Source organism: Danio rerio, chromosome 21 (assembly GCF_052040795.2).
Source record: "Danio rerio strain M-AB ecotype USA chromosome 21, GRCz13ab, whole genome shotgun sequence".
Taxonomy (NCBI): domain Eukaryota; kingdom Metazoa; phylum Chordata; class Actinopteri; order Cypriniformes; family Danionidae; genus Danio; species Danio rerio.
In genome coordinates, this window is record NC_141041.1 from 49,234,027 (window position 1) to 49,250,372 (window position 16,346).

Below are 16,346 nucleotides of genomic sequence, written 5' to 3' on the forward strand. Positions count from 1 at the left end.
TGATGACAGTCATCATTAATAAACATATATTACATGCAGGATTCGTAAAATTCTTTGGCAAATTTTGGGGTGTTTTAGTAGAAATGTCTTGTGAGATAATCAAGAATCAGTGATTTTCTGCCTGCACACCCGTCTGCTATTGTGAGGATAGCTTTATGAAGATTAACATTTATTAATTTAACTTAAACGCTGGGTTATTGAAAGTATGCAAAAGTCATTGAATAAATTCTTCAACTGTTGACAAACACACAGGTATGCTTATACTCACATTTTTCCGAATGGCAGAGAAAGACCTTCAAATATTCTGTCATTTTGGTCAAAAAGAGGCAGTTTAAAACACTATCAGCATCTTTTATTTCTGAATGCTCACAAACATAACCTTGCTTTTACAGAACAAAGAAAACTTTCACTCAGTCATCTCCGTCTGCCTGGTCTTTATGCAGAATGCGTCACCAAAATAATGAATGAATCTCAGAACAAAGTCTACATTGATGTCCTACTGATTGCTGACAGATCATTTAGGAAATTGATGCGTCATTGTTTTAAAGATGTTCATGAATGAAACGCAATAATGGCGACTGAGAAAGAAGAACAGTTTCATGAACATCTGGTAAACAAGCAACACAGGCTCATTGTGGATATGTACCCCTGTCTACATTTATGTAGAGCGCAAATTATGTAGCCAGAAGAACATACTGCATGGCTGCATTTCATCTCTAAAACGCCAACATGGGGAGAACATGCAAGCTCCACATGTGTGCTCCACTCTGTGCGTAACGTTTTAATGTAATTCTTCTGGTTCTGTTTTGTATGTTGGCCAATAGCAGATTCAGCCAATACCAACAGATTGCTTCGGCTAAGAAGTGTTGTGCTGCCTCAGTGAGTTTCTCTCTTGCCTCACATCAAAAAAAAAAAAAAACGTCCAAGTCCCAGCTGAGCCAGGATGCAATTTCTGTGAGGAGTTTGCTTGTTTCTCTGTGTGGGTTTCCTCAATAACATGCAGAAGTCCATTGGAGACACTAAACTGTCTGTCTGTGGCTTGTGAAACCATCTGAACTAACTACACTGGGAAACTACAGCTCGGAGCGGGTTGGGTGGTGTAGGACACTAATGACGCACCATAGTAGTAATGGAAGTCAATGGGTGCCAGCATTCCTCAACATCTTATTGTCTCTTCAACTGAACTGAACTCACAAAGTTTTAAAGGGTCACGAAACACCAAAACACATGTGTTGAGCTGTTGACAGTCGTATATGTGTCCCACACTGCTAAAAACACTATTAGGACACCTATATTTCACTAAAAAGTGTAAATTGGTTGTTTTTGCGTTATTTCAAGCAAATTTGTACATCCTGTTTGAAACGAATTTTTGAAGCTGCGTCACAGTCATGACATAATAGCGTGTATTCCAGCGTGCAGACTGGGCGTCTGTGCCAGAGTGAGTCTTATTACGTCTTACAGTGTGCTGCATTAATGCATGAGTAAGGCTTGGTTCAAACCAATCAGCGCGCTCTATTGTGCAACTTCATTAATATTCATTATTGTCACCGTGTTTACACCATAAAGACGCCACGTTGTGTTGGCAAAACAAGCGTGAAGTGTTGCTTTTATAGTTTGCTGCCGTTAAGTTTCATTTTCATTTTCTCTCTGTGAGAGCGCAGCTGGAGTCACGTGTGGATTAACAGTGTACGTGACGCGCGACAACAATAACTTACGTGTCTAAGGAGGATTATTGTTTACCTGAGAGCTGTTCTCATCTGCAAACGCTGAAATCTGGATTTGGCTCTAGTTGCTGGTGATTGTTCTGTCTCTACAGATTTGGTAAGTGAGCGACCAGTGCTCTTTGTTTATTCAGTTTGTTCGTATCGAATTAAGTTAACTATTGCACTGAGTGCAGAAATGTTAGCACCGCATTTTGTGACCGGAATAACACACGCGGCTTTCTGACACTACCTGCCGTGTGCATCTAAGTTTCCGGGAAATGCAGTTTTTTTTTCTCTCATTCGCCGTGCGGTATCAAACATTGCATGTAAAATACACGCTTGCAGCAGTTCCTCGAATCAAATATCTCGTTTGTCGCGAGGGGCATGAATGAATTCCCTGAATGAAAGAGCCAAACTGCAGTTAAAGTCCACCATTTAATAATTTGGCAAATAATTCGACTACAGATGTCCATGTAGGTTAAACACCATCACTTTCTCCTGTCTGTGTGGGTGTGTATTTTGACTCTGAAACTCGCGCGTGCACAAATAGACACTCCCACACCCTCCCACTTTAGTTCCTCCGACACTCCCCCCTAAACAGAGCTGGACACGCCCACTTTTCTGACTTTTTCCAAAGTAGAGGTGTGAAAACACCCTGCTGAAATGAGGGGGATTCATGGCCCTTTAAACGCACACAAGGATAAATAAATGATGAGGTAACATTCATTTTTGGTTGAACTGTCCCTTTAAGTCCATCAGACAGCTAGCCTAGTGTAAATGCTAATGTGCATTCCAGCATTTTGGGTTGTAGGCTGAGGAATAACCGGGATGGATCACACATGGATCACAAGTTCAACACATGTATATATCATAAATACAAACACTCACACACACACACTTGTATACATGGCTTACAGGGACACTTCATGGGCATAATGTATTTTATATATTAAAAAATGCTTATGTACCCCTTTCCCTAAACCCAACCTTCTTAAAAAACCTGTGAAAAAATTTGAAGAACCAGAAGGCCTCGTTACATGTGATTTAACGTGTTTTGAATTAGAGAGACACGAGGTGTGACCCTGTAAACCACCTTAATTAAGTACAACTAAGTCATACTCAGTGTTGGGCAGTAGCGTCGCTAAAAGTAGTGACGTTACTAGCTTAGTAGCGTCACTACTTTCTAAATCAAATAGCTTTTCAGTAGCGAAGCTATTTTATTAGTCAAGTATCGCAGTAGCATCAACAAAGCTACATTTACCAATCGCGGATCAATAAGTGACGGCACCGACATTCACAGAGCTGTGAGGCCGATGTTTGCCTGATGAAAGTAAATCCATATGATAGTGAGCATGATGATTTCTTCTTCTTCCTGTTTTACGGTGGTTGACAACAAACTTTTTGGTGCGTTACTGCCACCTATGGTCGGTGACGTCGCCAACCACATTAGGCTACACGAGAAACTTGCTTGATGGAAAGATGACTGAGGGAGAGGAGTTATTTCTGAACTGAAGTAGGATTTTTCGTGACCATACCTCGAGAAGTTAAGATGCAATAACTTAATTTCTGATGCTGTGCTCAAAAATACTTTAGAAATTATATATATACAAACATATATATATATATATATATATATATATATATATATATATATATATATATATATATATATATGTGTGTGTGTGTGTGTGTGTGTGTGTGTGTGTGTGTGTGTGTGTGTGTGTGTGTGTGTGTGTGTGTGTGTATTTATATATATATACACACACACACACACACACACACACACACACACACACACACACACACACACACAACTCTTCATTAATAAATTACACTACATAATTACATAATGCAGTAATTTATAGAAGTACTTACTATAAATTGCTGCATTATATATATATATATATATACACACACACACACACACACACACACACATACACACACAACTCTTCATTAATAAATTACACTACATAATTACATAATGCAGTTGTTGCATTATACACACACACACACACACACACACACACACACACATATATATATATATATATATATATATATATATATATATATATATATATATATATATATATATATATATATATATATATATATATGTATGTATAATGCTTTTGTCAAAGAATTTTCCCTTTTCTTTAAATGACTACAGTATTTTAAATGTGTAACAACTGCTTTTATTGGATTTTAAGTTTGTGCTGCTGCTATATACTATAATTTGTTTCTGTTTAGTACAGCATATTATTTACAGTAAATAATTGAACTGAACTTTTCTGCCTCATATGTTCCTTGACAGTTTTATTGATCACTAAGATTTGACTGACTTGGATTTAAGTTGCTTCGATTTAAAAATAAAAAATTGCAAAAATAGCTTAAATGTAGCTAAGCTACTTTTGCCAAGTAGCTTTTAGCTTAGCTTGCTACATTTCCCAGGGGGTAGCTTTTAGTGTAGTTAAGCTACATTTTAAGTAGAGTAGCTAACAGCTTAGCTCACTGCATTTTTCAAGTAGCTTGCCCAACACTGGTCATACCCATGTCGTCATAAAACTTTGTGTCCCTTTAAATCACATATACCTGTACACACACCCACACACACGACTGAACAGGGATTTGAACCATAGACCTACCGGCTGTAAGGCAACCCATTAAAGTAAGTCAACATTGAAAGACTAATTAGCCAAATTAAAGAAAGGGATTGTGGAGCGTCAACAAAGAAGAGATAAGCAATGGAAATATAATATGAGGAGGAGGAATACCAGTACCCTAGTGATCCATTTTCCATTTGTAGCAACCTCAATAGAGAACGAAGACACACCTTCAAATATGCCGGTCGCTTCCAATATTAGACCCCCATTAACCTAGAATTTCCTAGTTGTGGCTCTGCTAGAGATACAAGTAATGTGGATGAGTTTCAAATCACTACAAAACCAGTGGACTGTATGTGTTTTCAGCCACTGATAAAAAATGAAAAAGCTTTAATGAATTAATCAGAGCTCTATGTATTGTTGAATATATATAGTAGTATGTTAAATTGTTATTAGTTTATATTTGCTCCCCCAATTTCTTTTTAACAGAGAGATCTTTTCAGCATATTTTTAAACGTGATAGTTTTCATAATTAATTTTAATCTAACATTTGTTTTACTTTTATTAATCTTGACAATAAGACTATGGGCCCTATCATACACCCGGCGCTGTGTGGCGCAAGACGCGGCGCAATAGTCTTTTGGTAGTTTCAGCTTGGCGCAAGAGTGGTTTTGAGGCGTTGCGCTACGCTGTTTAAATAGCAAATGCATTAGCGCTTATTTGTGCGCCCATAGACGTTCTGCTCTAAAAAGGAAGGTGTTCTGAGGTGGACCGCTGGCGCGTTGCTATTTTGAGAAACTATAATAGATTTTTCATTAGACCAAAACTAACCCGGTCTAAACTCCGGAGCAGAGTTGCGCCTCGCTTACACACTGCTTAATACACACAAGAGAGCAATAGACAAATATCTTTACATATGAAAAAATTTTAATATTAAGGATATATATATATATATAGGATATAATAAGAATAGATATAGGATATAAATATAAAGGATTAACATATTACAAAACATATTATTTTCTAGCCTACATAAATATGAAAAATCACTGCTTTTATGTCTTCTTCATCTCGGGAGGCTTTTTCAGTTCATTCATAACAATCTGCTTTTGTATAATGTTATTATTATTAGCAGTATTATTTATTATATCCATATTTATATTTGTTTTATTAAAAACAAGCTTAGATTTGTCCACCTGTCAGGTTTTAGATCATATGGGGCATGGCAGGTGTATTTGGAAATGACTCAGTATTTTGACCACACTTGGTCATTATTGTTTATTTATTCGTTTGCTGGAAATTAGAACTGTATTTAGAAATAGTTTTAAACGAATATTTGCGCTTAACAAACAAAATTGATTATTTATAGATTAATTGATGTCTGTACGTAAAGGTTTCCCTATCCAAGAGCGAATGTGAAAGTGATCCATTATCTCTCATTCTCACGCAGTAGATGCTCTGTTTAACAGTTTTCTGTTAAAAAACTGTCAACTGTTAACTGTTTGCTAGTGAAATGCTCATTTAGACTTACTTTGCGTCTTGTAAATAGCGAATGCGCTCTTGGCGCGATGCAGCTGGGTCTTAAAGGTAATGGGAGATGAGACTCTGACTGGTTTATTCTCAAAACACACCTATAACTCATTAAGAAAATAAACTCAACCCTTTTAGCCCATGCGCCACGGCGCAAAGTGGATTTTCCCATCCGTAAATTAGCAAAAATGCTTTCTGACACACCCTGAAAGCGTTTGCGCCCTGCGTTTTGGGCGTTTATGTGCATGGACCGTCAAAATAGAGCCCTGTGTGTCACGGTGGCTCAGTGGTTAGCACTGTTGCCTCACAGCAAGAAGGTCACTGGTTCAAATCCCGTCTGGGTCAGTTGGCATTTCTGTGTGGAGTCTGCATGTTCTTTTGGTGTTGGCGTGGGTTTCCTTCGGTTTCCCCCACAGTCCAACCACATGCACTATAAAGTTGGGGAATTGAATAAGCTTAATTGGCTGTAGTGTATGAGTGTATGTGTGAATGAGTGTGTATTGGTGTTTCCCAGTGCTGGTTTGTGACTGGAAGGGCATTTTCTGCGTAAAACATATGATGAATCAGTTGGTGGTTCATTCCGCTGTGGTGACCCCTGATTAATAAAAGAACTGAGCTGAAGGAAAATGAATGAATGAAAACAAGACTGCTGTAGATCTTTGTGTGCCTAACACTGACTTCTTCGCACGCCACCATTAAAGTGAAACAGTTAAGAAATGATTGTAGTGGGCAGGGAAGGTGGGCTGGTGCCTAGAGACGAAAATGAAGAGGCTAGTTTATCTGATTGCCACCAAACTGGTTATTTATATTTAAATGCACGCACACTGGACATCAAAATGACAAAACGACTGATTAAATCTTGCTTTTAAGAAATATAATATTGATTACACATTTGGAGGAGTATTATTTAATAAGATCACTAGTCTCTAACAAGACGTCATTAGTTTCTAACAGGACATGACTCTCTACTGTGATCTTGATCTTTTCTTCTTCAGTCCCTTCCACTGTTTTTTGACAGGAGTGTTTATTAGCCAGAACTTTGTGGTTAAAGGTTTTCCAGAGATTTTCAATCAGGTTTAGGTCGGGCTCTGGGCTTGCCATTTGATTATTTCTGTATTTCTGCCAATGGGGTCAGCAAAATAATCTAATTTTGACTTTTAAATAAGATTATTTCATTTTAAAGAATTTCATTTGAATTTTTAGATATTTGGACTAGAAGCAGGACAAAAGAGAACTAAGAACAGCATTTTTGCAGTCTTCAGTAACTAAAACCAAGCACTTCCTAAAACAAGCCAATCCACAACTCTGCTCAAGTACAAACTGCTCCAGTTTCCCAGTATTAGATTAGTGCCTTCCCATAACTGCTGTTTTCGTGCCTCTCCACACACTGCTAATGTGATCTAGCTCTAGACTCATCCTAGATCTAGTCTCAGCTTGAGATATTGTGCCACATTTGACTGAAGACACTCTAAAGTGTTTCTGGGAAGTGTGTGTTCTGTTTTGTTTAATGCTGCGTTCACACTGCATGATTTTCAGCGGCTGTGTTTCCATTTATTGTTCATCAGAGAATTACTTTGCACTCTCAGAAGTAAAGGTACACGATCTGTCACTGGGGTGGTACCTTTTCGAAAGGAACAAATTTGTACCTAAAAGTTCCATATTAATGCCTCAAGGGTGCATATTAGTATTTAAAAAGTACAAAAGAGTTCCTCTTAAAATTTGTAGGTCCTAATATATACTTTTGGGGTACTAATATGGACCCTTCAAGTACAAATGTGTACCTTTTGAAAAGGTACCACCCCAGTGACAGCTCTCGTACCTTTATTCCTGAGAGTGTAGGTACTCTAAATAAAGGTTTATAACCACTTAAGAGTGTGTAAATAGTGATTAAATTTCATTAAGTAATGAACCATCCCATTAAGTAATGTGTAAGTATTTAGGTTTGCTTCGTATAGTGAGTATACTAACATCAATACTGTATATGGAAGAAAATGTGTGACATGTCTCCAACTATAACCACTGACATCCAAAGCAGTAAAATAGATACTATGGAATTCAGTGGTTATGGGTTTCCAAATTTCCTCAAAATTCCTTCTTTTTAGATCAACATAATAATAATAAAATTATTAGACAATTAATAAATGATGACAGTATTTTACTTTTTGGACGAACTATCCCTTTAAGACGTGTGTGAGTGAATGAATTATTGGAGGTGGCACGGTGGCTCAGTGGTTTGCACCGTCACCTCACAGTCGCTGAAGGTTACTATAGTCCCTGCTGGGTCAGTTGGCATTTCTGTGTGGAGTTTGCATGTTCTCCCCATGTTGGCGTGGGTTTCCTCTGGGTGCTTTTCATTACAGGCTTTCAGCTTTCTTTAAAATATCTTCATTTGTGTTCATCAGAAGAAAGAAAGTCGAACTGTTTGGAACAAGTGAGTGAAACTATCCCTTTAAATTCCCTACTAACATTTAGTAGGATGAAAACAGGTACAACCTGTCATCTTCAGATTGTCTGTGCTTGGCTATAATCTTAAATATGACTGTAAATCATTCTCTGTTTTTTTTTTTTTTTTTGTCCATTCCAGTACACATCGTCCTGCTAACAGCAGAGTGAGTCATTTTCCTTGTTGCAACTGGCTGAATGCTTGATTTTATACTGCAGGCACTTTCAGCTCACAACAAGAAAGTCCATTTAGAAAATAAATACCAATTACTCACTTATTTTAACGCATCACATGGCTCTCTAGAATACTTGTTTCTGATTGGTCGATCACAACATTCCAGGTATGGTTTCTCCAAAGGTGTATCTGGGTGCCACAAGTTATCTTGACCATTAGTGAATTCAGGCGAAGCAGTGCTGTTGCCTCACAGCAAGAAGGTCGCTGGTTCGAACCTCGGCTCAGTTGGAGTTTCTGTGTGGAGTTTGCATATTCTCCCTGCCTTCGCGTGGGTTTCCTCCGGGTGCTCCGGTTTCCCCTACAGTCCAAAGACATGCGGTACAGGTGAATTGGGTAGGCTAAATTGTCCGTAGTGTGTGTGAGAATGTGTGTGTGGACGTTTCCCAGAGATGGGTTGCGGCTGGAAGGGCATCCGCTGCGTAAAAACTAGCTGGATAAGTTGGCGGTTCATTCCGCTGTGGCGACCCCGGATTAATAAAGGGACTAAGCCGACAAGAAAATGAATAAATTAGTGAATTAGTTCCTTTATAAATCTGGGGTCACCACAGCGGAATGAACCGCCATCTATCCAGCATTTGTTTTGCACAGTGGATGCCCTTCCAGTCGCAACCCATCAGTGGGAAACACCCATACACTACAATTCACACACACACACACTATGGCCAATTTAGCCTACCCAATTCACCTATACCGCATGTCTTTGGGCTTGTGGGGGAAACTGGAGTGTATATCAGATTCCAAGATTCTTAATTTGACAAACACTTTATTAATCTAAAACACCTATAAAGATTTTTGTGCAATTAAAAGCTGTAATGAATATTAAAGAGCCTTTATTTTTAAGATTGTTCAGAATATCCGAATGATTTTGTCACCCTTTGTTTTCACTAACCGCTCTATTACATCATCAAACAGAACATAAAGAACAGAACAGAACGGCTCTGGGAATATATATTACCGTTACATAATAGTGAACAGCGCTTATAATGGGCTTGCATTGTTTGGCTGTCGGAGACTGACGGAGCTGCAAAGAAAGATCTGATGCACACCGAACGCATTGTTTTAAAAAGCCATTAAAGTACAGTAGCTACTATTTGAAGCATATAACATGATGTGTGCTTGGCAACATGGTGTAGGAGGTGTGCGGCTGCCTTCAGGGTATATATCACTGCCTCCTACTGCTCTACTTGACTTTCAGCTTTTACAATATCAGCTTCCAGGGGGAGAGAGAGAGAAAAAAAACCTTCCTGACAATACAATACAGCACAACAATCAGCATTTGTAAAGGAAATTTCTTTGAAAATGGCAAATGCGAATGACTCAATACTGAATTGCAGGCACATTTCAAGCATTTTCCATTCGTTTTGCTGACACCGGAATGACGTACACTGTGATTAATCTACAGTAAACTGAATCCATGTTCAATGCTTAAAGTGGCCATATGTAAGATTGACACCCAGTGGATGAGCTAGGTATTGCACTCCTCGTTCAAAACGCACTCAAGCGCAGGTTGCCAAATAGACGACACCAACAGTAGTGTGCCTAAAGGTTGACTTTAATTGTGTTCTAACTAAAAGCAACAGCACGCGATAGAAGTATTTTTTTTAATATTCTGCTTGATTAAATTATCTAAAAAGTAGAAAAAAACAGCATTCAAGAAGGCAACACAGCAGTATCTTGTGATTAATACCGAACTCCTCACCTTTACAGATTTCACAGTTAGAGAATGTCAACCGTAGGCAGTAAGGTGTGTATAAAAGTTGCACATGAAAAGTGTGTGTTTGTGATAAAGTAAAACTATGTATGACGAACCGTGCATTCACAGCGTCAATGCTTGAGCGAGGGTTTGTCTGAAGTTGGGGCTGACGCGATCGTCATAGCAGCGTCAGCCAATGAAATTAGTCGGCAATCGGCTACTGCCTGAGCTGGGGTATTTGAATAAAGCAATCTGATTGGTCGATATTATTACGGGCCCACGACAGCCCCCACCCCCAACGACCCCCCCCCCCCCCCTTGCTCTTCACTTTCGTCCGTGACACTTGTCAAACACCCCCACCCCCCCCCGCCCCCCCCACCCTCTTTACTTTCATTTACGACACCCCTCTCACCGCTCTTCACTTTCATCCACACCCTACCGCCGCCCCCCAACCCCCCCCCCCCCGGTCTTTACTTTTGTATGTAACAACAACCAACCCCAAATAGGATTATAATATATAGTATAGTAATAATTAAATACAAATAAAAATAAATAAATAAAACAATAAATCAGAATAAATCAGCTCTCTCATTACCATTAGGTGAATAAATATGTGTGTTTGTTTTTTTGCTTTTACACTAGTGCGTTTTAGTTTTAAAACGGGGTTTTAGATCAAAAACGAGCGGCGTCCACACTAGCGTTTCACCTAGCGTTTCTGAACATATCTCCGTCCACACTACGCCACCAAAATCATATATCACGTGACTATTCGCGCACTCTGGGCATGCGCGCTCTAGTATAAACAGGAAGCATGCGTCTCGGTCGGCATTTAGTTATTGTTAGTCAACAAACGCCAGTTGAACAATGAACGCGATGGCAAAGAAAGCAAGAGAGGTATTTTTGTGGACAGACGACGAGGTCGAGTTGTTACTAAACGTAACAAATGAATAACTGCACAACGGCGCCTAAAACAGACAATAGTGCAAACAACGCTCCCATTTCTATGTCCATGTTGTTGTTTACAGTGAAGGCTGGTCTGCTGTCTTCCGGTAGCGTTAAAGCCATGTTACAGTCATGTGATAGGGGCTTGACGAATAAGGGAAGGATATGCAGTGACACAAAAGCTCCAATCAGCTAGCGAATCTCAGCAGCCCCGCCTCTGTTTTCAGATGTCTCTTTTTTCCCTCATCCACACTAAGATGGAGCAGCAGCGTTTCAGAATGAAAACGGCCTCTTCAGCGTTTTCAAAACGCTCCGTGTTTGGCACTTGAGAACTCTGACGTAGTGTGAACGGATGGCGTAACTGTAGCAAAACTTATGCATTTTTAAACGAAAACGCGTTAGTGTAAACGGGGCCACAGTATGTATGTGAATGCAGTGTGTATATGCAAGATGGTCGTGTATGTAAATTTACATGTAATGATTTATTTTTTGTTTTACATTTCTTAGAAAAATTACATGAAAATTTAAAAAAAATAAGTGGTATCAATATCGGTATCGGTATTGTAAAAATTTTACCAAATGTATCGGTATCGTATCGAATAAAAAAATTTTGGTATCGCCCATCCCTATTATCTGCTTATTTTAGTATGATCATTACATCAATACATTTTCTTTTAATAATCGCGATATAACACAAAATATCATTATTGCGACCCTCAAAACTGAATTGATTTGTGTTTGAGCTGTGTGGAAGCCTGCATTTTTTTTTTTGTTTTGCAGTGTTCGTGCATTTGAAGTGTTTAGGGCTGATCTGAGCACCTACCCCGAGTAGACAGCTTCTTTGTGTTGATGATCTTAGCGGCATACTCTTGCCCTGAGAGAACTTTCACGCATCTCCGCACCACAGAAAAGGCTCCCCTAAAAACAGAACAACAGGGTCTGTATGTTGAACATTGAGTGCATGGAACTGTGAATGTAAAACTTGAAGAATAAGGCGCAGATTTACCTGCCAGGCAGGCAGTAATATATTGTATTATGCAATATTTCAATGTCTGAATTGAATTGCCACCCACAAATGCAATTATGTAAGCGGTTTGACTGCCCACAGAAAAAGGACGTGTGTGTATGTGTGTTTGCGCGCGTGTGTGTGTGTTCAGTATGAGGGTGTGTGTGGGAGTACAGCAGTGGGCACAAGGCCAGATGGAGTTGAAGACCCATCTCTGTAGAGGTGTTACATGCTCTCAAATCAAGAAAACAAGTATACAGTGCACTCGCTCAGGAAAAATGCTGTAGTACAGAGTGGGTGGATGGAATGAGGGAAGCAAGAAGGTTTTTTTTTTTTGTACTTCTGCCTCAACATTTCAGAGCATTGTTACTGTGCATCAGTCGAGAGGAATGTATTACACTTACCAATGCTTTCACAACGATTATGTATATAAAATTACCATAATATAATTACCACTAATTGTGTGTGTGTGTGTGTACATTGTATTCCTAACATTGTGAAGACCAAATGTCCCCACAAGTATAGCAATACTAGAAAATCTTGACCTCTTGGGGGCATTTTTTGGCCTCCATGAGGAAATCTGCTCATAAATCACATTTAATGAAGTAAAAATGCAGCTTGTTTCCTTTGAGGGTTGTGTTTAGGGTTAAATTAGGGGTTAAAAATACAGTATAAGAATTATGTCTATGAGTGGTCCCCATAAAGATAGCTATACAAGTTTGTGTGTGAGTAAGTGAGTGTGTCTGTGTGTGTGTGTGTGTGTGTGTGTGTGTGTGTGTGTGTGTGTACCATGTAATCCTGATGACCAAATGTCCCCACAAGTATTGCAATACCAGTAAAACTTGACCTTGTGAGAACATTTTTTTGGTCTCCATGATGAAAGAGACTCATAAATCACTTGTAATGGAGTAAAAATGCAAGTTGTTTCCCTTGAGTGTTGCGTTTGGGGTTAAATTAGAGGTAAGGGGGGGTAAAAATACAGTATGTACAGTATAAAAATCATGAAGTCTATAGGTGGTCCCTATAAAGATAGCTGTACAAGTCTTATGTATGTGTGTATCAGTACTATGTATTCCTGATGTTGTGGGGACCAAATGTTCTCACAAGTATAGCAATACCAGTAAATCTTGACCTAGTAAGGACATTTTTTTGGGGTTTCCATGAGGAAAAGGGCTCATAAATCACATATAATGATGTAAGAATGCTAATTGTTTCCCTTGAGGGTTGGGTTTAGGGTTACATTAGAGGTAAAGGGGGTTAAAAATACGGTATGTACAGTATAAAAATCATTATGTATATGGGTGGTCCCCATAAAGATAGCTGTACAAGTCTTTGTGTGTGTATCAGTACCATGTATTCCTAGTGTTGTGGGGACTCACAAGTGTAGCAATACCAGTAAATCTTGACCTTGTAAGGACATTTTTGGATCCCCATGAGGACAATGGCTCATAAATCACATAAAATGAAGTAAAAAAACTAACTGTTTGCCTTCAGGATTGCTTTTGGGGTTTAATTAGGGGTAAAGGGGTTTAAAATTACAATAAGAACAGTATAAAAATCATTACGTCTATGGTTGGTCCCCAAAAAGATAACTGTACAAGTCTCTCTCTCTCTCTCTGTGTGTGTGTGTGTGTGTGTGTGTACCTTGTAATTATCTCACTGTGGGGACCAAATGTCCCCAATAACAGTTAATTGTGACCTAGTGGGGACATTTTAGGGTAAACGACTCATAAATCACACAAAATTAAGTATTTTGAAAATGTAATAGCTGAGTAATAGATTTTCGTGAGGGTTGGATAGAATATACAGTCTGTACAGTATAAAAATCATTATGTCTATTGGAAAACCCCTTAAAAATCGCTGTACAAGTGTGTGATTGTGTGTGTATCTTGTATTCCTAACGTTGTGAGGACCAAATGTCCCCACAAGTATAGCAATACCGCAACATTTTGACCTAATGGGGACATTTATCGGTTAACAGGTCAAAAATCACACATAATTAGCTATTTGGAAATTGTTAACGTCAAAAATGTTTTCGGTGAGGGTTTAATTTAATAATAATTTTGTGTGTGTGTGTGTGTGTGTGTGCGTGTGTGTGTGTGTGTGTGTGCGTACCTTGTAATTATCTCACTGTGAGGACCAAATGTCCCCACAAGTATAGCAAGATCAGTAAATTTTGACCTAGTGTGGACTTTTTTGGGTAAACGATTCATAAATCATACAAAATTAAGTATTTTGAAAATGTAATAGCTGAGTAATAGTTTTTGGTGAGGGTTGGATAGAATATTATGTCTATATGAAATCCCCTCAAAGATCGCTGTACAAGTGTGTGATTGTGTGTGTATCTTGTATTCCTAATGTTGTGAGGAACAAATGTCCCCACAAGTATAGCAATACCTATATGTTTTTACCTAATGGCGACATTTATCGGTTTACAGTTAATAAATCACACAGAATAAAGTATTTGGAAAATGTTAAAGTCAAAAATGTTTTTGGTAAAGGTTGAATTTAGGGGTAGGGGGATAGAATATACAGTTTATACAGTATAAAAATTATTAGGTCTATAGGAAATCCCCTTAAAAATCTTTGCACAAGTGTGTGATTGTGTGTGTATCTTGTATTCCTAACCTTGTGAGGACCAAATGTCCCCACAAGTATAGCAATACCAGTACATTTTGACCATTTATTGGTTGACAGCTCATAAATCACACAGAATTAAATATTTAGAAATTTGGAAAAGGATTTCGGTGAGTTTGGTAGAATTTAGAGCTGGGGGATAGAATATACAGTATGTATCATATAAGAATCATTATGTCTATGGGAAGTCCTCATAATAATATCTATGTGTGTGTGTGTGTGATGCACTATACAATTGCATACAGCATTTGTAGATTTTATCGCCAACCGTTTTTTGTTTAGTTTCATATAAAGCCTAATTACATTCAATGCAATTAATCCAAGTCAGTTAAATCTGTAGAGATGTCTGTAAAAAGTGCACACTCTCATTTTCTCCTCAACATGCTCTCGCTTCATTCATAAGACCGTTTCAGCATCTACCATTAGCAAGATTCTTCAGATCTGCTGCTGAACACAACGTAATAGGCTCCTTCTGTTATGTAATGTAAGTTGCGTATATGTGCGCGGTCTGAAGTTAGCAGCATTGAATCCGATTTCATACTAATGCACTATCCTGCAATGATCTCACATTCAACAGTCTTCACATTAGCTCATGTGTAAAACATAATGAGAGCCATTATGAAGCAGCCATCCTGAAAGCAGCCCTAATGCACTCTGAAATCCAGTTGCTAATCAAACTCCATGTGAATTCATGAATATTTGGCATTAATGACATCCCATAACATTAGCTGATCTGTAATACACAATGATAGGCATTATAAAACAATAGGATTTAAGTGAAAATAGCACCCAATGCATTGTGCAGCCCTGACATTCCTTCACGCCAGATTAAAGACACAACAACTTACTTTCCCAGTTCCTCAAACAGCTGGTATTCCTCTGTAAAGCGTGTGCAGGTGATGGTTGCCATCCTGGAAGCGTGTGCGCCTCTTCTGCGTCCGCGACGAGATGTGAAGATTCCCTTCGAATCGTCAGGCAGAAGAAAAACAGAAACGCCTGGTCTGGAGATGCTCTCGGAAAAGTGAAACGAGGGGAAGGAAAGAAGAAAAAAAACGGCAGATCTTTCACTGGCTGCTGCGACTGGCTGCTGTCCTCCATACACATACCCTGGTTTCCATGGCAGCAGCATCCTCCTCCTCCTCTCCTCACATGCTCACACACATGAAGCCATGCAGACAGTAGAACACACCCACACACCTTCAGCGCGCATCACACTGTTACTTCACAGCAGTCTGCGGATACTGCATGAATAGATGGCCAAAATAGAGATCTGAAAGGGTGAAACGATCGATATCAGTCGCATTCATGAGGATACAACCGTGACATCACAAACAAGCGGCAGAATAGGATGTCATTTAGGGGGGCCTTGCTGTTCACTTGCAGAAATTCCATCGCATGACGGAGATACGGTGAACAATTTGATCTGTCCATCTGAGATGGAGTTAAAAACTGAGAAATAACAATGCATAATTAACTCAAGGTGGCTCATGGGTTGTTGTTGTTTTTTTGCAGCCCCCTTAACACGTCTCCTCTGTCAAACAGACTCCTGCGA

At 38.9% G+C, this 16,346-nt stretch overlaps 1 protein-coding gene across 14 annotated transcripts in view; it reads right to left on the reverse strand.

The window, feature by feature from the left end:
• camk2a (calcium/calmodulin-dependent protein kinase II alpha) overlaps positions 1–15,898 on the reverse strand; it is a 59,194-nt gene extending 43,296 nt beyond the window's left edge. For 12 of the 14 annotated variants that reach the window (XR_015519589.1, XR_015519591.1, XR_015519585.1 and 9 more), the window contains exons 1-2: positions 15,643–15,898; positions 11,975–12,069 (exon numbers count right to left, since the gene is read on the reverse strand). Coding sequence is in view for 6 of the 14 variants with exons in the window: in XM_087299668.1 (XP_087155794.1) it covers positions 11,975–12,069; positions 15,643–15,704 (157 nt within the window). In the remaining 8 variants the exon portion in view is untranslated. 14 annotated transcript variants of the gene reach the window in all.
• Positions 15,899–16,346: the final 448 nt, after the last annotated feature.